Source organism: Ochotona curzoniae, unplaced genomic scaffold, assembly GCF_017591425.1.
Source record: "Ochotona curzoniae isolate NIBS_2020 unplaced genomic scaffold, NIBS_Ocur_1.0 contig_1482, whole genome shotgun sequence".
NCBI lineage: Eukaryota > Metazoa > Chordata > Mammalia > Lagomorpha > Ochotonidae > Ochotona > Ochotona curzoniae.
Genome location: NW_024465100.1, coordinates 8956759 through 8978767, shown reverse-complemented (window position 1 = coordinate 8978767; position 22009 = coordinate 8956759). Strand labels below are relative to the sequence as shown.

The 22009-nt window shown below is 46.8% G+C and overlaps 1 protein-coding gene across 1 annotated transcript in view; it reads left to right on the top strand.

The window, feature by feature from the left end:
• The first annotated feature begins 6869 nt into the window (after positions 1 to 6869).
• Positions 6870 to 22009, top strand: part of BCAT1 (branched chain amino acid transaminase 1) — a 53758-nt gene continuing 38618 nt past the window's right edge. The window contains exons 1-4 of the mRNA XM_040968446.1: positions 6870 to 6911; positions 7835 to 7906; positions 12929 to 13129; positions 20166 to 20276. Of these exons, the coding sequence (XP_040824380.1) occupies positions 6870 to 6911; positions 7835 to 7906; positions 12929 to 13129; positions 20166 to 20276 (426 nt within the window). The remainder of the gene's footprint in view (positions 6912 to 7834; positions 7907 to 12928; positions 13130 to 20165; positions 20277 to 22009) is intronic.

The following is a 22009-nucleotide window of genomic DNA, read 5'->3' as shown; positions in this document are numbered from 1 at the left end:
GAACACACTGAAGGATGGCCCGAAGGCTTCTCTCGGTAAATCTGCTGTTCCAATCAAAATAAATAACAACAACAAACAAAAAACTTACAGCACCATTTTTTTCTGTGGCACCTAAACTGGTAGAAAACAGCGTATTTCTTATGAGAATGTTATGATGAACAACTTTAAAAGTTTATTTAAAGACAAAGCTAGAGAAATAGATACATTCATCCCACTGGTTCATCCTCCTTCCCTCCCAAAGGCTCACAAGAGCTAGCGCTGGGCCAAGAGTTTTGATTGAAGCCAAGAGTCCAGAACTCAATACAGGACTCCCAAGTGGGTGGCCAGGCAGTAAGTTCTTCTTTTTTTAATATTCATTTTATTATTATTATTATCTTTTTTCATTGGAAGGGCAGATATACCGAGAGAGGGAGATACAGGGAAAAAGATCTTCCATTTGCTGGTTCACTCCCCACGTGGCCACATGGCTGGAGCTGAGCTGATCTAGAGCCAAGATACAGAAGCCTCTTCCTGGACTGCCACATGGGTGCAGGGTCCCTTTACTGCTTTCCCAGGCTACAAGCAGGGACCAGGAAGGGAAGTGGAGCAGCCAGGACTTGAACCAGCGCCCATTTGGGATCCTAAGTGCTTGCAAGGTGAGGACTCAGACAATTGGGCCATTGTGTTGGCCCAGTTTTATTTCATCTGGGAGACCCAGATGAAGTTCTAAGTTCCTGGTTTTGGCCTGGCTCAACCCTGTTCACTGCAGCCGCTAGGAGTGAGTTACAGGATGGATCCGGGATGCCAGCGGTTGCCTAATTTGCTTAATTTGTGGCGCCATGATGTTAGCCCCCCTGCATCTTGATCTTATGTTAGAACAACTGACGTGTTCTATTCAGTAGTTTGAAAACCCACTTAGCTGCATACAGATTTCCTTCTTGGTTCTGTAAGGGCCAGAGCCGAGGCTCAAAAGGTGTTCAAGGCTCAAGAGGTGTTCAAAGGAAAATTACAGACAGTAAAGGACTTGCCCCAGGTTCAGCGACAAGATAATCATTTATCTGATAGCACGGTTAGAACTTACAATGAACTTCTAATGAAATCAGAGAAAGGCCCAGTGACTTGTTACTGTGTATCCAGAAAGGTCTGGAAGTTAGGGAGAAAATAACATATAAAAAGATAAGAGCAGTTTAGTTTAGTAAGTGGTTTCACTGGATCCACAACACACAGCCTGAACAAAAAGCCGCATTTCAAGTCTACTTTTGGTTCTTTTGTGTCTACCACAATTGACTTCATATAGGTATTTATTTGTGGCTTGCTCTCTGCCCCAGCTTAAGATCGTGAAACTTGTAATTTTATCCTTTGGCAAACCTGTATTTAAGTACTTTCCCAAGCCTCCATTGCTAGAAACCGCATGGGGTTGGGCCATCTTGCTAAACTTCGGCTCTCCCCTTGCCCCAACCTTCCCACTATTGCCTGTCTCCCACTTTACAAAAGCCAAACTTCCCTTCCACTCACTCCAACTCCTTGGGTAACTTTTCAGAGCTCCTAGAGTACAAGCAATGGAACACTGTGGTCAGGCATCAGTCTGACGTTACATCGAGACACTGTGAAGTCCACCAAGGAGAAGATGTTGGAGGGAGGAGGTCGTGACGGAGCTCGGTCTGAAGCAGGAGGTCTGGGTGTACTTTGGGATAGCCTGAGTAGAGCCAGTGTGAGAGGCGCCATTTACAGCCTTTTGGGTATAGAGCCCGTGGCTTCCCCCTGCCCTGACTAGTCCATGATCACCAAGGCCAGAGAGGGGCATGGGAAATAGCAAGTTCTTCTCTTGTCCAAGCGATGAACCCATGGCAGACATGGCACTGCCCCATTCCTCTCTGCAGTAATGACGAGAGTTTCTGAGGTTTATAGAAACAGTGAAGGGCAACTGTAGTTCATCACAACGGATTCTGTCTTAGCTAAAGAACAGGAAGTGAGGAGCTGGTAGCACCCAATACAAAGAAGAGGTAAGGAAATGGTTCTCTGGTGATTGGTGTATGCTACTGATATATCTTAAAATAGTGCATTATATTTCACCAAAGTGTACACAAATTGATAAAAATAATTATGCCGACACCATTAATCAAGGCATCTACAAGACCCATGCAAGTTTCAAGGCTGATGGAGAATACGAACCGCACGCACCATATGATGAGGCTGCACAGAAGGGTGTGTGCATTGGGAGATTATGTTGAGGTCATCAGTGCCAACTCTGGTGCGCCACATGTGCTTGCAATTTTTACTGTCATCAAACATGGAGTGTCCCCCACTCCAGGGACTCAGGAAGCACTGGGACTGGTCAGAACTGTAGGTCTGATCACCTTGTAGTCAAACTGAATTAGCCTACCAGTTGTTTCATCTTGGGAACTTTAACTAACATTCAGAAATCTCAATTAGAACTGTAGTATGTGTGGGTGGCGTAGGATGGGTGCTCTCTTGAGTGCATTCTTGTGTACCTAGAGTGCTAGCATATCTACCTTGATCTGCAGTCCAGGATCATGAGCTTGGAAGTCACTCCCCCAGCCACCTAGGTGTTCCTCCTGCCCACCTGTGACTCACCTATCACCTGAGAGGGGGCGGTATTGCATTGTTGTGGAGTCACTCCCCTCACTGGCCCCTGTAAAGGCTCATGATACGGAGGGACTTGCTCTCTTGGTTGTATCTTTCCATTGCTCTGGTATTCCCTGAGCGTGGCCCCTGTGTGTCTGTATTCCTCTCCCTCTGTTTACTGCTTGGGGGGGGACAATGAAGATAGTAATGTTAGGATGCTTTGTATTTCTAAATTTGTGTACTATCAGGAGTTCCAGGAGAGAGGCTTAGCAGTGATGGAATGTGGGCAGAGAAGCCAGGGAAAGGTGAATGTCTGCAGCTTTGAAGTGTGTCCAGGTTATTCATTGCATGTCTCTTAGGATAACTTATATTGTTTGGGAAGCTGGGACATAGGCCTTTAATGTATGGAGCTGAGGATAAAAACCATTTGTTCCTCTTGGGGTTACGATTGATTGGATTGCCATATGGGCTTGTGATTTGCTATTTTTAGTGGACCTTGTTATCACCAAGTTTGGTTAATAAAAACTCCTTAATAATCCTTAGACTTGTCTGGTGCAATCTCGCTTGCACCCTGCAACACTAGAAATTCCACAGGTATTTTTTAAAAGGCTTTTCTCATATAGGGCTATTTAATAATCAATATGCCTTAATCCCAAAGCTATATATGAATGGAAAACAATTAAAAGCACAAGTAAAGCATTAGCTACCACTTATGAGTGATTATTAAGTGCTAAGTCCTGCTGAGTCCTCCATTTTTCATATTTGAATCTCCTCACTGCCTTATTCCGTCCTCTGGTTTTAAATGTGAAACTGAAAAGGTTAATGACTTGCGCACAATAGCAGTTAAGAAGTGATAGAGCCGAGATACCAGTCCTTTAGCCTGGCAACTTCAATGCCTGTAACCTTACCAAGATTGCAGCCTCATGTGGCTATTTAGATTTAAATGTAAATTAATTAAGACGAAACAAGATCAGAAATTCGCTTCTTCCATCCCACTAATTGTATTTCAAGCACTCCACAGCCTGCTGGCAAGCAGCAAAGACACAGAATATTCCCACTGTCACACAGAGTTCTGGTGGAAGGACACACACAAACAAAATTACAGGGACAGGCATTTGGCACAGGGCAGAAGCATCCATTGAATATGCTACAGAACTTTGCTAATGTTTGCAATATAACGGGCTACAAATATCTATCCTGTGCCCAGAGAGCAAGCCTCTTTATCCACAGTAACCCATTAGTTAGCTCTTCCCCTAAGTGTTTCCCCTTCCTTTTCCTATGTTCTCTTCCCTCTACTATTCCTCTGCCATAACAGCCGTTAAAAGGTGGGAGTGGTGTTTCATTGTGCTTAGCAAGCCTGTTCAAAAGTTAATTGCCAGTTCAGAGAGTCCTCCTTGGCACTTTGTTCATTCTTGTCCCCTTCCATATTCATTCTGACTAAAGAGTGCGAATGCCAGCCTGATTCTCTCACTTCCCCTGCCAAGTTCAACTGCTGAATGGGATTGCGACTACAGACAGCTGGAGCTGAGCTCTGTGTGGAAGAAAAAAATTTCAGACGTGAATAAGTAGCAAGAATAAGTAGCGATAAGAGAGGTAGTCAGGAATAATGAGGAGACTGCACCTGACAGAGGAGGCAGACATCTCAGTAAAGAACTGAGAGCCCAGCCTGCACTTGGACTGGAGTTTGTATAAATGTGAACCTGTAAGGCAGCCCACCCACCCTTTTCACCTTCCACATCCCTCTTCGGGAATACTGGAGGACTTTCCAGATGTGGAATTGTGATAAAGTTCGTTCCAGAACTTTATCTCAAGTGTTTTTAGAACTAATAGTCTCCCTGGCATAGGGTGGAGAAGATTCCCTTAAACTGTCCACAGGGAAGAGCTGGGAGCGCCCTTTATTACATCATACAAAACTCCTGTATATGTTCTACAGCCCCTCACACATCCATAGGTCCATGTCTAACTTCCTAAAAGGATCCTATTGCTGGCTGTCACTTAATCCCCAGTGGAGTAAGGGGTGAAGAGTCTTATATTGACGGGGCTGGGGGGTGGCTGCGACAGACAAGTTTAGCTCCTGTTAAAGTTCCTGATTGATTAGTGGTGACCTTGCTTTGATTGGTCAACAATGCTGTGCTCTACAGGGAATCTTTGTTATTGGTCCAGGGGGCTTCAGTAAGCCTGGGGATGCTCCAGGCTAGAGGTGGTTACTTCCCACACTGGTGGGGAATTCCTCAGTAACAATACCCTTGAAATTGACCATTCGGATGTTGATAACTTGCAAATTTCCTGACCCAACGGCCCCTTTCCCTCTATTCATTGAGGTCCTCTAGCTGTCCCTAAGGGAGGCCAAGAAACCCTGAGCTAAGTGCAAGGTTGGAACCCTTGAACTGGTTGAGTTTCATTCCGGGCGGAGTTGTGTCCTTATCCCCAAATTCAGGAGTCTCTGTGTCCTCTGATATCTCCTTTTGGTCATTCTGGGCTCTGAGTCCTGGTCATGTGTGTGGCCGACAGATAACTCCCTCACCGATGTCAAGGACTGAACCAGAGCCTCTGCATTTCAATCTTGTTCATCATGCTCCATACAAACAGCTTCCTCGGAACTTCATCTCTCCATCCAGACCCTTCTCCCATCTCCAAAAGGAAGTCAGCACACCGCATTTATCACCACTATCTTAGTTCCCACAAAATCCTTTCAATGGATTTTCTTCCTCCCGTGGTTAAATGAAATTAGCTTTCAAGAGAGCCGGTGTTTAACTGACCAAAGCGGGGGCTGTAAGAACCTTGTTCAGTGGAGTGATCGGACAGCAGTGAACAGATAGAACACTGCAAGGCAGAGGAAAGGCAGAAGGTTGGCCCTGTGCACTGCACTGGCGTCTCACTGGGAGGGAAGGTAGGATGCTCCTGTAGCAATTGTTGCCTGACACCAGTATGCCACATTGGGTGAAAGGGGGAGGATTGCAGGTAGTATTAAAAGTAATCAGAAAATCAGGGCTCCACTGCCATTCCAGCTCCCCCTGCAGATGCCTAGAAAGACAGTGCATGGCGGCAAAAGTACCTAAGCTACCGCCACCCATGGCATACACGCAGATGCAGTGCCAGGCTCCTGGCTTTGCTGAGGTCTGGCCCTGGCTATCTGAAAGCCAGTTATGGAATAGGGGATGTCAATTTCAGTGGCTTACTTGCTATACCGTAACACCAGCCCGCAGCACATAAATCCTTAGACACCAAGAAGATGCTTTAAACGAATGTCTTCTATAGACATTTAAACCAGCGTTCCCAGTGGAAATTAGTGGATCACGATTCTTTGGCTGAGGGTTTTTCTGAAAGCTTGGCTGGGGTTACAAATTGGTGCCCTAAGGTTCACTTCCCTTGTGCTTCACATACTCAGACTTGTTTAGGAAGAGACTGAGGTTTCTAGGGACACTTGTCACTCCATGGTGGAGGCGACCTGCCTTGGCACTCTCATCTTTGAGACAGAGATCTCAGCGAAGGTGTTTCTTTTCTGTGTCTTGCGCAAAGGGGAAAGAAGGAACTGTAAAGGTAATTGCTTTGTGAATGAATGAGAACCAAGCCAGCTTGCACTCAGAACAAACCGTCCTTTCTGCACCAGAGGCCAAACCGGCCATAGTCAACACTCCCCATTCATTTAGAAACCAGGAAGACTCAAAATTTTGGTTAATGCTCCCCCCCAGGCCACTCTAGCAGAGCAGATAAGAGCTGTGCCCGTCTTCCTCCTACTCCGAACTGGATGGGGCCCCTAGTGCAAAAAAAGTGACAAAAAAAGGAAATCTGACCCCTCCCCCTTTGCCTTCTCCCACTTCCGGTGGCCTGTTGGGGGGGGGGTCGGTGACCGGCAGTAGCCAGCCCCCCAACAGCAGCCCGCTGCTGTTCGCGCTGCGGGGCCCAGACTGCTTTTTGTCAGCCTCATTTTGAGCCAGCGAGGAAGCTGTGAGGATGTGAATGACTTTCTTCCTCTTTCCCGAGGCGCCCTTGAGTGCACAGCAGAGAGGCTGGTGAGCTGCCTGCACTCTGTCACGGCTCGCACCCCGGCCCCCCGGCGCGACACCCACCCCCGGGGCCTGGGCTTTGGTCCGCGCGATTGCACCCATCCCGGGGGACTGGACAGTAGGAAGCTCCTCCCCCTCCCCAGAATGCAGGAGGGGCTGTGGCGTTCCCTGCTCCCGACCCTGGCGCGCGGCTCCAGACGGTGCACCTGCGCTTGGCTGCGCCGCCAGTCCGCCCATTCAGCTGCGCGCTCCTGGCCGCCACCGCCGCCCGCAGCCCAGCGCCCCCGCAGCCTCCCCATGGCCAGCCCGGCCCTTGCGGCAGCAGCCCTCTCCCTTCAGGTACGCGGAGCCTCGGCGTTTGTAGTAGGGGGTGGGGGGAAGCATTGGAACCCGGATCTCGGGAGTCGGCGCGCCTTAGTGCCCTTGGGTGCATCGTCTTCCTCACCCTGGCACCGGGTTCTACCTCTTTCCGTCCCTTGGAGGAGCCTGGCCTGGGAGGTCCCTGCCGGCCAGGTCAGAAGCCGCTCCTGGGTAGTGACCAGTCCCGGGGAACGTGAGGGTTGGCGCTTGGGCGGGGGAGGGCGTCTGGGCCGCCAAATCCTACAGCCACCCCACAGCCACCCCCACAGCCTCCTGCGGGCTAGGATCCCGTTCTTCCCCGCCTCCCGCAGTCATTTCACCTAGTAGGCTTTTTTTTTTTTTTTTTTTTTTAATGCCTGCACCCTTTCTCAATTAGCTCGGATCGTGGCATCTTTGTCCTTTCAATTGCCCCATCGTGGCAGGAGGTGTTTTGGGGTGTTTGGTGTCCATCACGGGAGGACCCTTCCGATGTGCAAAACGCTTCGTGCCGCTCCCCACCCCTTTCGCAGTAGTTTGTGCACCCGTGATGCACGAGGGAAACCAGCAGATTTTCTTTCCCCCTTCGAAAAGGCTTAAAACCCCAGTCCAGACGCTTGACTCGGATATAGGGGAGACAATCGCCTTGCTGTTCTAGGCTGGCCGACGCTGGGCCCAGGGCTGGCCTGGAATGTGACCCGTGTTCCCCCAGGCTGACGCAGGGGCACTCACAGCCGCGACCTGGGGCCAGGACGGCCGCGGCAGGCGGCGTTCGTTCCCTGGTCGCGCCGGCTCAGGGCTTGGGGCCACTGGAGCCACGTCCTGTTGGCTCTGGGGACCCTGGAGGTATGGTGAATCACGGCGACCGCCTTGGACCCCCTGCACCCACCTGGTTTGATGTAATGAGGACGTCCTTTTCCTTGTAGGACTGCAATAAGGGATGCGCTGCGGAATGGAGCGGAGCCGTAGGAGCTGGAGAGGTGGCCAAGTCTTTCCTGGTGAGTTTGCTAAGAGGTTTAGTGTCTGAAACAGCCTTCAGCTGTGTGCAGTGTAAGCCCGGGGCTCGGGGCGAGTTTTCACCTAGGAGGATGGGGGGGCGCCTTTGGGTGTGTTAATCACATCAAGCAACATACCTGGCTGTTAAGTGATTGTTCTATCACGTGTCCTAAATACTGCCTAGACCTTTGTCTGATTGTCCGATTGCAAAATATGGGGTGCCACTTAGAACCCTTACTTTCCTTCTAGAAGGTATTCTAGTTGGCATTCCTCTCATAATGGAGCATCAATCACTGTTGAGGAGTTTTTTTTTTTTTTGGAAGGTCAGTTCAGATTTACTGAGAGAAAGATCTTCCACCCGCTGGTTCACTCCCCAAACAGTCACAATAGTCAGAGCTGAGCCGATCCAAAACTGGGGAGCCAGGAGCTTCCTCCAGGTTTCCCGCATGGGTGCAGGTGCCCAGGCCCCTGAGCTGTTCTTTGCCTTCCCAGGATATCAGCAGGGAGCTAGACTGGAAGTGTAGTAACCAGGACAAGAAGTTGTGCCTATATGGGATGGTAGTGACACAGGCAGAGGATTTGTGTACTGCGCCACCATGAATTCAGCCCCCAGGTGCACCAGGGAGCAGCAGCTGATGGTGTCACCTCTTTGGGTTTCCTCCTAGTCTTGACCTGCCTGTTGTGGCTCTTTGGCTAGTGAGCCTGCATGTTGAAGATCTCTTGCCTGTGTGTCAGGCATTGTGTAATTGTGTGGGAACAGTTCTATCTGCTATCCGTGAAGACTAATGCACTGAAGCTCACATTGAAACATTGCTTTTTTTTCCCCCCTAAGATTTATTTATTCTTTACTGGAAAGGCAGATTTACAGACAGAAGGAGAGACAAAGAGTAAGATCTTCCATGTACTGGTTCTTCTTGAAGCCTATGGTGGGAAAACTCCCAGACCTTAAAGGCATGAGAAAAATGTGGAGTGTCAGAATTCGATTCTGAAGAGGAAAGGATCATTGATTTTTTTTTTTTCAAATCTATTTTCTTTCAAACAACGTGGCTAAAAATTGTTTTAAAATATGTCCTTATGGGGCCCTGCGGCGTGGCCTAGCGGCTAAAGTCCTCGCCTTGAACGCGCCAGGATCCCATATGGGTGCCAGTTCTAATCCTGGCAGCTCCACTTCCCATCCAGCTCCCTGCTTGTGGCCTGGGAAAGCAGTCGAGGACGGCCCAAAGCCTTGGGACCCTGCACTCGCGTGGGGGAGACATGGAAGAAGTTCCTGGCTCCTGGCTTTGGATCGGCATAGCATCAGCTGTTGCGCTCACTTGGGGAGTGAATCATTGGACGGAAGATCTTCCTCTCTGTCTCTCCTCTCTGTATATCTGACTTTCCAATAAATAAATAAATCTTTAAAAAAAAATACGTTCTTATTGCCAGCCATGTCCCCCTCAGAATTGCATTTCTTATCTACTCAAAGCTGCTTACTCACCTTGGGTTAATATCACTTCCTTTTGAACACTGTATAGCTGTGCCATCTCATTTTAGAATTCCTAGATGATTTCTCATAGAGCTCCAGTTGAACGCTTCTTGTTAGCTTCAAGAACTGCACATGTTTTCGCCAAGAAAGGAAATGACGAGTTCTTGATAAAATTCTGAAAATCCCTGTTAGCAAGTTGCTTTAGACACTGAGTCTAGGGCAGTGGTTGGAGAAATCAGAGGTGTGGAGTGTTCCGGTTGTGAAGAAACCACCTGTCATACAAAAGGATGCAATGCTTTACTGGAAGAGAACAATGCTTGGGGATTTAATCATTAATAGCCAATATCTTGAAATTTAGTATTAGGAAGTTAGAATTACAGGAACACTAAGTACTGTGTGGAAGGATGCCTTTCTCAAATTCTGCTTCATTGTTAATGTTCTCCTGTTTGAGCCAGCGGCACACTAACCAGTGAGCCCAGGAATACCTTAATGAGAAGGTTCAGGAAACAAAAAAAAAAAAAATTGTCCATGCTGACCGGGCTGTGATCAGCTTAACTGTGGCTACAAGAAGAGTTTTTACTTGGACTATTTAAAAATATATAACCCAGATCCCACTCCAGATCTGAGCCAGAACTTCAGAGAGTTGGGGCAGGGTGTAGTCGTTTACTTACGTCACAATGGTGATTAGTACTGTGTAGTCAGGGGTTGAGAACCTTGTCCCAAAACTATCAGCCTTAGAGATCTCATGAACATGAAGAGGCAGAGCTGAAAGTCACCTGTAAGGAGGGAGTATTATAGAAACTGGAGAACAAAGGTCAGCATTGCTCAGATTCCTGTATTTTACCACAAGGAAATTGTCCATCCTCCCTGCACGGTTTGCTTATTCTGGTTTGAAAACAACAAGAAATTGAAACATGGCAGCCCCAGTTTTAGTCTTGCCCTCAGAGTGCCTCATGCTGAATTGGGCTTACTTCTGTTGAAGCAACTTACTGTCTAGATTGCAAGGGGAAAAGGAAGATGGTGTACCATCTTAAGAGACACAGAGCCGGGGCTCATGGGGAACGGACATGCTGGTCTGGAGAAGGTGTCACCGCCATAGTGGTGCATCCTTGTCTCCAGTTAGTAGCTGTGATGCCTCTGGGACTCTAGCCTTGCTAGCATGCGTGAGCTCCGTAGCTGTGTTCACAGCATGATTCCAGTTTTTTGAAATTTAGTATTAGTATCTCTTGACCTTTAGTCCTGGTTCCAGCTTCCTGCTCCCGCAGGCACTGGTGAGGGGGTGCACAGTGGGAACTCAGGAAGTTGGAGCCTGCTGTCCATGGGGGATCTGAATGGAGCTCCCGGGCCCTGTTCTGCTTCGGCCCACTTTTATTTCTGGTGGGTCTTCGGGGAGTCAACCAGCAGGTGGAAGATCTCTGTCTCCTGCCTCCCTCTCTCTTCCAAATATAAACAAAATGAAGAGGAGGGGGAAAAGGCAAGAGTTGGATATTCCTCATAAGCTGTTGGGGTTGAACCTGTCATTTGTTTTCATCTGGTTGAAACTCTCCTTTCCTCATTGATTTGTCAGCATTCTACAACAATTCCCGACAAGCAATGGTGTGGCAATCATTTGTATGCATCCATATGACAACTGGTCATTTGCAATGGGGAACTGGCTCTCTGGAGAGCAGGCAAAACCCTGCTGTGTGGAGTTGTTGCCTTTATTTGTCTTTCTTTGATTATGAGGTCTGTTTATATCCACTAAAATTTATTTGAAATGCAGAGAGGGAGGAAGAGATAGGTGAGAGGTAGGTAGGTAGATAAAAAGTTACAGATATTCTATGTACTGATTCACTCTTCATGTACCTGCAGCAGCCAGGTCCGGGCCAGACTGAAGACACAGGTCAAGAATTCCTTTTGTGTCTGCCACATGAGTGGTGGGGACTCAAGTATTTGACCCATTTTCTCCTGCCTTTCCATGAAGCTGGAAGTGGAGCAGCGAGAGTCAAACTGGCACTCTTGTGGGATGCTGGCATCACAGGTGGCATGTTAACTTTCTGTGCCACAGAAGCCAGGACTGATCCATACATGTTCCTTCTCTGCTTCTGTTGACTTCACGTTGCTTATTTCACCAGCACATCCAACAGATTTCGAAGGCTTATGCCATGAATGCTTTGGGGGTTGTTGCACATAGCCATTGCCACGCAGAGGTCCAGTTCTTATGTAATATGTCATTGTAGATTTCACTCTTGTATTGTGGAAGATGTCTGTTCTTTCCCAAATGCTCAAGCTGAATCTTAAGATGGGAGTGAAGAGTGGATCTGCTTCCGTTTTGGCACCCTTTTGCCTACTCCAAAGACAATTTTGTCACTATTCATAAATATTACCGAAATTTGGTTTTGATACTCTGTTAGGCAGTGTGCGCAGCAGAAGCTGAATAAACAGCTGGATTTGGAGTGCTGGTGTGATCTGTCTGGCTCCCATAATATTGAATGTCTGTGGTCATTTCTAGCTATTCAAAGTCAGGTAACACCACATTTGGCCTTCTTTGTCACTTACCCTGGGGATGTTCTGTTACTCATCTTTGTCATGTGCCAGCACGCAGTAGCTCATAAGGCACAAGACTAAGAGATGGACGCTCAAAGAGCTAGAAAAAGGAAGCCTTAAGAATGAATAACATAAGATAAAGAAGCAGTGAAGCGGGGCCCGGCGGCATGGCCTAGCGGCTAAAGTCCTCGCCTTGAATGTACTGGGATTCCATATGGACGCCGGTTCTAATCCTGGCAGCTCCACTTCCCACCCAGCTCCCTGCTTGTGGCCTGGGAAAGCAGTCGAGGACGGCCCAAAGCCTTGGGACCCTGCACCCACATGGGAGACCTAGAAGAACTTCCTGGCTCCTGGCTTCAGATCAGTGCAGCACTGGCTGTTGTGGTCACTTGGGGAGTGAATCAATGGACGAAAGACCTTCCTCTCTGTCTCTCCTCCTCTCTCTATATCTGCCTTTCCAATAAAATAAACTAATAAATAAATCTTTAAAAAAAAAGCAGTGAAGCGAGGGTCAGTATTGACTCTTGGCACATGAGCCAGTCACAGAGCACCTTTCTGAGTTCACCATTCTTATTTTATGTGTACAAATCAAACATTATACAAATCTGAGAAGTGTAGGCTACTTTAAGTGTACTTGCAGGTTACAATAACAATCATTACCAAATATATCCACTGATTACTTGTTTTAGCTGCTATGCTCCTAGGTACTGGACAGTGTGGTGCTAAGTAAACAATTCTTCATTAATACGCGCCATTGATCCCCTAACTCCATGGTCGTTATGGCAACCAGGCCTAGAGGCTGGTATTCCAAACATCTCTCCCTGCCTATGGGGGTCTTACCACAGGGAGGCATGCCTTCCCCCTGCCACTCTCAATAGCCAGGAAAGGGTTAAGCACCTGGTCTCTGTCAATAAGGTGAGGTCACCAACTAGACAGATTGTGCTAATCTAGAGTCAGGCTTCAGTGAAGCCTGGACCAAGCTAGGGCTAAAGCTAAAAATCCCTACACATTGATGCTGCTGCTGCTTCTCCAGGCTAAAGATCTCATCATCACGCCGGCCACCACCTTGAAGGAGAAGCCAGACCCAAACACGCTGGTGTTTGGAAGTGTGTTCACCGATCACATGTTGACAGTGGAGTGGTCATCTGAGAGTGGGTGGGAGAGACCCCACATCAAGCCTTTTCAGAACCTCTCGTTGCATCCTGGATCTTCGGCTTTGCATTATGCGGTGGAGGTAAGTTCGTAGGACTAGAGGGTGGCCTGGGCTTTTCCTCCATGTGGATCCTGAGTCGCATCCTCTGATGGAGTAGCTTTTAGGGGCGTTTGCTGCCACGGTTGGATTTCTTCACAGTCCTGCTTCTGATCTGGCTCCCTGCTGATGCATACCCTGGGACACAGCAGGTGATGAATCTCTTCCTCCCCTTCATCTCATTTCCTCCCCTCTCTCATTTTGTCTCTCTCTGCCTTTCAAATAATTTTCTAAAATTTTTTAAAGGTTTTTTTTTTTCTTTTTTTAATCAGAAAGCCAGAATTACAGAGAGAAGAAGAGACAGAGAGAAAGAATCTTCTATCCCACTGGTTCACTCTCCAAGAGGCCACAACGGCCAGAGCTGATCTGATCTGAAGCCAGGAGCCAAAAGCCTCTTCCAGGTCTTCCACATGGGTACTGGGTCCCAAGGCTTTTGGGCCATCCTGGACTGCTTTCTCAGGCCACAGGCAGGGAGCTGGATGGAAAGTGGAGCAGCTGGGATTAGAACCTGTGTCCATATGGGATCCTGGCATGTGCAAGGCAAGAGCTTTAGCTACTAGGCTACTGCTCTAGGCCTCTAGAAAAATGTTAAAATAGCTTTTAGTAGCATGTGCTGTATCATGTTTACTAGGAAAAGTCATATATTCCTTTTCACATTTTCCTATAGACAGCTTGAATTGAGGATAATTTTTTTTTTTTAAGATTTATTTATATTGCAAAGTCAGATATACAGAGAGGAGGGACAGAAAGGAAGATCTTCTGTCCTACTGTTCACTCCTCAAGTGGCTGCAGTGGCTGGAGCTGAGCCAACCTGAAGCCAGGAGCTTCTTCTGGGTCTCCTACCGTGGGTGCAGGGTTCCAAGTTTGGGCTATTCTCCACTGCTTTCCCAAGTCACAAGCAGGGAGCTGAATGGGAAGTGGGGCTGCTGGGATTAGAACTGGTGCCCATATGGGTTTCTGGCGTGTTCTGTTATGGCCGTTAAAAATTATTTTGAGGGAGTAGAGAGCTCCAACAGGAGCTAGACCCTAGCCTCGGCTGACCTGCCATTAGACTCAGCCCCCACACATATCAAAGGGCATTACAGCCATGTTCAAGCTGGTCTGTCCCTGCTACCCACCACCCCAACCTGGCTCTATGTTTACCAACAGAAACCATAGCCCACCTGCAAGGTTCACCTACCAGGCCCACTTCTACCTTCTGGGTCTTGTGTGCCCACACAGGTGGTTGCTGCAACCTAGTCTGGCCTGGTCCAGCCCACCACTAGTTCCAAGTCTCCCTGATGGGTGCTATAGCCCAGCCTGGCGCCATCCCTAGCTCTTATGTGTAGCAGCCTATCCTATTGCAGATGACACCCAGTCTTGGATCCTGCACATGCCAGTAGGTGCTGTGGTTTTGACAGCCCAACCTGGCCCCCAAGCCAGCCCACACACATGCCAACAAGTTGTGCAACCATGTCTTGCCTGGCCTGGCCTTCCCCCAGCCCCAGCTCTCATGTTCACCAGCAAGAGCTGTGGCCTTGTAGGAGAGTCCACCAGATCCTCCTTCCAGGCCTGCTCCCAGACCCCGATCTAACGTGTTTCAACTCCTGCCTGGCATAGTCTCCCCTCAGTCCCAGCCTTTGCATATGCTGGCAGGTGCTGCAGCCTGGCCCAGCCTGCCCTGTTCCCAACCCCAGTCCTATGAATGTTGGTGAGTTCCATGGTCACACCTGGCTAGGCCCATAACTACCTGCAGTTCCCGTAGACCCTTGGGTGAGCCCACAATTCCTCCTACAGAATCTTCTCCCAGACCCTCAGATGATATGGCCCAGCTTTACATGTCAAGGCTCAGCCTCACGTGACCCATCTGTTGCACAGATTCTCACTGGTGGGTACTTCAGCCTAGCCCTGTCAGACATTCCAGTCCCCCACCTACAGATGTAGTGGCCTGGTCCCCACGGTCGTTCCTACTTGCCAGTGCTGTGGATTGCTCAGAAATGATTCTACACTTGTCAAGTACTCCTTCAGTGGCCCCTACACCCAAACATCCCCCAATCCCCTTCCCCAGGCAATCTGTAACCTCCTGCCATAGTGCGGGTTTTGGGTGGCTGCTGTGCTTGTCTTCCTGTGGCCTGCCAGTGTGGGGACCACAGTCTTCCATTTTCTCTTGACCTCACACTTTACCTTAGTCTTAACGTCTTAGACATCTTTCCCACAATATTTGGGACACTGGAAATAAACAATTTTCAGCCTATTAAGAGATTACAAAATAGCAATAATAAAGTATTAGCCATTATTATGACAAAGTAACTAGTTCAGGTTATTGTAGTCCTGCACATTGTCCTGTTTTAAGTACTTTACGTCCCATCACTTAATTATCTTATATGAGGAAGCACGTAATTTTGCATTCGAGATCTGGAGATACACTTCCTGGGCTCAAATCCCGCTTCTGTTGCTCTCTAGGGCACTCTGGGAAAAGGTAGTCATTTTTGCCTTCATTTCCCTATGTAGAGAACTGCGGTAGTAATACAACTGAACTCATAGAATACATGGAATTATAAAGTTAAGTCATTCATTCAAGCGCATAGGGCCCTGCATGCTACATAGTGAGAGCCCACCTTGCCAGCTGCCATGGGCCCTGCTGAGGCAGCAGCAGCAGCAGCTCTTACACAGGCAGGCTCAGGATCATGTATTTCCTAAGAACACACAGCAGTAAGTGGGGCATCAGGGATCCACTACCTTATCAGAGAGTCTGCCTTCAATCTCTTCCTCTGTCTGCTGACTTCAGCTTCCAGTGCAGGTGCTGCGTGACCACAGTGATGGCTCACGAAGATGTGCACTGAATTCCTGATTCGGCCTTCAGCCCAGCCAGACTTGGTCTTTAGGCACTGAGGGAAAGAAGCAGCACAGGGGAACTCCTCCATCTACTCTGATGCTTCTCAACTGAATCAGTAATCCTTTAAAGTTATAAATCAGATAATTTTGGAAATCCACTGCTTATGCATATGGAACCAAAATTTGTTTTATTTATGAATCTAAGTTCCACTCTATTTCTTATTCGTATTGAACTGAATGAGTTGTTCCATCATGTGCACCAAGCCCTTTGCCATCTCATAGGACATAGTGAAATAGTGCTTTTAAGTTTGACTAAATCTGAATCTCAATCTTAGTATGAGGCCTGTGTTTCAATACTGCCTTCCCTAGCATTCATGTGGGCAACCTGGGTGCAATTCTGAGCTTCTGGTTCCCACCTCACCAGCCCTGGCCATTGGATTCATTTTTTTTTTTTTTTATCTGCAATGCAACCAAGCCACATTGCAAGAGATTAAAAATCAAAATAAACCTTTAGTCTTCTGTTATTAAGCCAAACATTTATATCTGAAATAACTGTGTGTGTGTGTGTTTTTTTTAAGATTGATTTATTTTATTGGAAAGGCAGATTTATAGAGAGGAAAGACAGAGAGAAGGATCTTCTGTCCAGTGCTTCACTACCCAAGCAACTCAACAGCCAGAGCTGAGCCAATCTGAAGCCAAGAGCCAAAAGCTTCTTCCGGGTCTCCCACATGAGTATATGGTCCCAAGGCTTTGGGCTATTTCCTGCTGTTTTCCCAGGCCACAAGCAGGGATTTTGGATGGGAAAGGAAGTAGCTGGGACAGGAACAGGTGCCCACATGGGATCCCGGTGCTTGCAAGGCGAGAGTTTAGCCACTGAGCCTTTGTGTCAGGCCCATTAGCTAAATGTTTTAAATATAAACTTTCACATTTTTTTCAAATTGGCCTTTTTTATTTGTTTAAAAGTCAGAGTTACAGAGAGAGGAAGGGAGAGAGAGAAATAATCTATTCACTGGTTGAAGTGGCTGGAGAGACCAGGGCTGAACCAGGCTGAACTCAGGAGCGATGGACTCCACTTGGGCTGTCTTCCACTACCTTCCCAAGTGCATTCTCAGTTTGATGAGAAGTGGAGTGGCTAGGGTTGGACTCTGTGCTCACAAGGAACGGCTGTATTGCAGGTAGATTCTTAATTCACTGTGCCACAATACTGGCCCATAGCACCGACCCATCTTCTCCAACATTCTGCCTTTTTACTTCAGTTGATGTTTTGATGAGAAAAATGCATTTACATTCAAAGCAATCTTTCAGTGTTTGCTTTAAGTTTGCCATTTGTGTGTCTTTGTTTATAGACTATAAATAATCCTCGGAGTAGATTTTTGTAAGAAGTGGGTTCTGTTTGTTGTTGTCCGCCCCCCCCCCCCCCAGTCGTCAGTTGTCCCAGCAGCATGTACAAAGACCATGCTGCCTGTTCCCTTCTGATAGTCCGAATTGCTTCTGTCCTTGACCTAGGGGTCTACCAGATCTTCACTCTCCTTTCATTTTCTTGTCTGGCTTGGTCTCAGTTCCTTTTTCTTGTTATGCCTGACTGTCTATGCAAATGCCCACTACCATATTAATACTACAACTGGAACAAAGCCTTCTTTCTTGACTAATGTCTAAGTTTCATTTTCTTTTTCTATGTAACTTCATTTTGGTCTATAAAGTTGATCAAGTTTTGTCATTCAGTTTGTATAAAGAAAATAGAGTGTTTGATTACAATTTTCATTTAAGTCACATGAAGGTCATTAAAGATGGAAAGTAACTTACAGGCCAGCCTTGTGGCACATCAGGTTACACCCGGCCTGCAATGCCATCATTCCATATGAGTGTTGGTTTGAGTCTGGCTGTTTCGGTCATTTAGGGAATGAAGCAGGATATGGAAGTTTCTGTCTCTTTCCCTTTCTCTCTTCTATCCATCTGTCCGCCTCTCTCCTCCCTCCCCTGCCCTCCCCACACCCTGGTCTCTATAACTTTCTTACTGCGCATTTCAAAATAAATAGATAAATGGTAACAATAAACAAACAAAAAGAGAGAAATTTAGGGGAAACCAGCACCACCATCATTGTAAGGTTTTTAACCCAGGAGCCTGAGTTGACTTTACACATTTAGTGAGTTTTTAAATAACTTGGTGAAATGTAGTATTTTTCTTTTAGGTCTGGGGATTTTGTTAGACTCCCTTCCACCAAGTACTTGTTTTTAAAGATGAAGATTTATGGGGGCTGGCCTGGTGGCTCAACAGGCTAATCCTCCATCTTGTGCTGACATCCAATATGGGCACTGGTTCATGTTCCAGTTGCTTCAGTTCCTCTCCAGCTCCCTGCTTACGCGAAAGCAGCGGAGGATGGCCCAGGTCTTCAGGACCCTGTTACCCACGTGGGAGATTGGGTTTCTGGCTTTGAATCAACGGCTCAGCTCTGGCTGTTGCAGCTGTTTGGGAGTGAGCCAGTGGATGGAAGATCATGCTCTCTGTCTCCTCTCTATAAATCTGCCTTTCAAATAAACAAACAAATAGCCTCACATCCTCTGGGCTCATCCATGTTATCACAAATGCTGGCGTTTCCCTCTTTGTAAAAGCCAACAAGTATCCGTGTCCTGCCTTTTGTCACTAATGTTGTATTGAACACGCCGACGTCATCACTCTGGGACAGTTCTTTCTGTACATTCTTGCCAGCACTGGCGCTTTGGACGATGGTTACTCCAACTGTAATTTTTAAATTATGAAGTAATTGTGAAGGCTGTGGGATTACCTCTTTACTTTTAGCAAAGTTCTTTCCTGAAAAGCTATTTTGTTTAATATTTAATAATACTGTTGTACCTCTCACTGGCTTTGTTTTAGATTATGTTTTTTTCTGCATTATTATTGTTTTTGATTTAGGTGTTGTCAACTACCAATCTGACCACCATAAGCTTTTCACTGAACTTTAGCCCCAAGACACATCCAATGTCATTTTACATTCTGATTAATTGTGCAATTTATGCAATTTTGGTATGTCGTATTCTGTTACAAGCTTACAAAGGCCTAATTTTTCATTGTCATTCAATTCAATGTATTTTCTCATTTCCACTAGTTTTCTTCTTTGACTTATGGTTTACCCAGTAATAAGTTTATTACTTTCCAAAATCCCAGTATTTCCTCATTATGTTTGGTATTATTTTGACTTATGTTTGGAAACCATGTGAAAAGACTGCATTTTGCAGGTGGTACCTATGGATTCTGCATGCCCCTTATGTATGTTTTGTTTCTGTTGTTCAATGTCCGTTATGTCTCCTGAACATTTTCACCTGTTGGTGCTATCAATCACTTAGAGAACCAGTGTTAGTTTCCCAACACAGGAATTAATTATTCTCTTGGCTCTGGTTTTATCAACATGTACCTACTTTAAAATCTTTTCCAATCCCCTCTTGGTTCGTCTGGGGTAATAGCTTGCAGAAGATAAAGGCTTAACATCATGTTATCTTGATGTGTCTGGCTTCATTGGTTTTGGGGGACAGAACCAGCTCAGTTAAAGGTGGATTATTCTTAGTGGATGAGCTGCATTAACTTAAAGAAATTGGGTCCTTTTTGGGGTGAAGGGAGGCTCACTCCATGGGAGCTTGTAATATCTGTGTGGTGTCAATAGACAGCTTCATGATGGAACAGTTTTTCTTACTTCCGCTAGTGTCTTACTGAACAACACGACTTCTGCCAAGCAAAAGAGGACCCTGCATTCCCATGAGATTCTAATAATAAGAGGACTTCTTTTCCTTCCAGCTACTTGTCCTTTTCCTCAGGTTAATAAAGATTTCAAGGGTCTGGTGTGATGGCGCCAAAAGTTGGTCTTCCGCCCTGTGGCACTGGCATCCCATGTGGGTTCCAGTTCATGTGCCAGGTGCTCCCTTTTAGATCCAGCTCTCTACTTGTGCCCTAGGAGGGCAGGCAAGGGTGGCCTGGGTCCTTAGGATTCTGTATCCACATGGGAAATGCAGAGGAAGCTCCCAGCTCCTGGCTTCAGACCAGCCTAACCACAGCTGTTGTGCCATTTGGGGAATGAACCAGCAGATTCAATCTGTCTCTCCTTCTTTTTCTGTAACTATGACTTTTGGATAATAATAAATAAGTCTCAAATCAAGTCTGTGGGAAACAAGAGATTGTTTTCAGTTAGTTCCTCTTCACTTGTTCTCTTGTCTTCAGTTGTTTGAAGGACTGAAGGCATTCCGTGGAGTAGACAATAAAATCCGACTGTTTCGGCCAGATCTCAACATGGACAGGATGCTTCGGTCTGCAGTGAGGACAACTCTGCCGGTGGGTACAGTTCCTTTCTGTGTTTATGACCAAGCAAAGCCTTCTGAACAATGAGATTAACATCAGTATATTGTATTGATGATCGCTGACTTTATTTCTTATTTGTTTTACAAAGAAAACATCAATACCCTTGGTCAGTTCTACAATAGTTCCATTTCTTTATGAGTATCTCAGGTGGGAGCAGGTGAATGTGTATGTGAGAGAGAAAAGATTAAGAAAAACAATAATGTCAAGAATATATGAAATCGTTATATAGAAAATACAAAATGTGGTATGCCACATGGAGTTTGGGGGGGGTGTTTGCTTTCAGTATTAACCATCTATGGTGATGTAATTATTTTATTCTGGATTTTGTTTGGTTATTTTGAAAAGGAGCATCAAAGGAATTTTTTTAAACTCCTAAGATGAGTGTTTTAGGAAGGAGGGTTTTGTGTAGAGGGGCAGCTTGGAGGTTTGCGGCCTAAGACGCCATGGCCCCGTAGGGTTAGCATCCGGGCAGGCTCCAGGACCATGAAACCAGGAAGCAGACATAAGCTCACTAGGCCTCCATCCTCTGTTCTCTCCTTACAAAGCCTTCCTGGTTTGGTTGTAGGGCTCCACCCTAGTAAACTCATCCAATCAATTCACATCTCCAGTTCCCACCTACACACACTAAAATCATTCAAGCCTCCCTGGCAATCCATTAAACAGTTATTAACATGTGACTTTGTTATTTAAATGTCTGCCTGAGTTTGGGAAGCCAAATCCTTTTCAGACCACAACAAAAACAGAAAACTGATTTGGGCTCCGAAACCTTCTGAGATCCCCACAGTTGTTTCATAAGCTAAAGAATTTCATATGTATAAAATTCATAATGCTTTTGCACCAAAATAGACATATTTTTTTAAAAAGATTTATTTATTTATTTATTTAAAAAATAGAGCCGCAGATGGAAAGAGATAAAAAACTATTTTCCCATGTACTGATTGCCTCCGTGAGAGCTGCAGTAGTTAGTTCTAGACAAGGATGTTAGTTATTTAACAGTTAAAATTCTAGTTGTTACCATATTAATACTCGCGGCTAATTCCCGCAATCTGGTTCCTTACCGTGAGCTGAAAACACCAGACGCAACAGGTATCTTAGGAGGTTTATTCCAGCGGGGCAGGAACAGCACCGCGTTGTGGCTGGTGAGGAGAAAGGGGAGGAAGAGGTGTTGGGGGAAGCGGAAGGAGAAGAGAGAGAGAACGCCGCCCCTGGAGCCTTTTGTCACTCAGGTTAACCTGCACGGTGTGGGGACTGGGATTGGCAGAGATTGAGGGCAGGCCCCAGGGGATTGGTGCCTGAGACTGTCACAGGTGATTGCCTAAGAATGATTGGTAAGTGGGCGGAGCTGGGGGCGGGGCTGGGAGGTTGGGGGTGGGATTCTCAGGTGACACGCCTGATTGGTGGACGGCTGGATTGGCGCGAATTCCGTGAGCTCTGAGGAAGAGCAAATGGCGCCGGGTCCAGGGTGGGATATTCGAATAACTCCTTGCAAAGGTCAGTGCCAGGAACCAGGAACTCCGTCCTGGTCTCTCACGGGAGGACGGGGACCCAGCATTGGGGATCATCTTCTGACACCTTCCCGAACATATTTGCAGGAAGCTGGATCCAAAGCTCACTCTGATAGGGCAGGGCTGCATTGCACCTGCCGGCTTTCTCTGTGACGCAGGGCTGGCCCCTGAACTTATCATGGAGCTATGGTTGGAACTGGA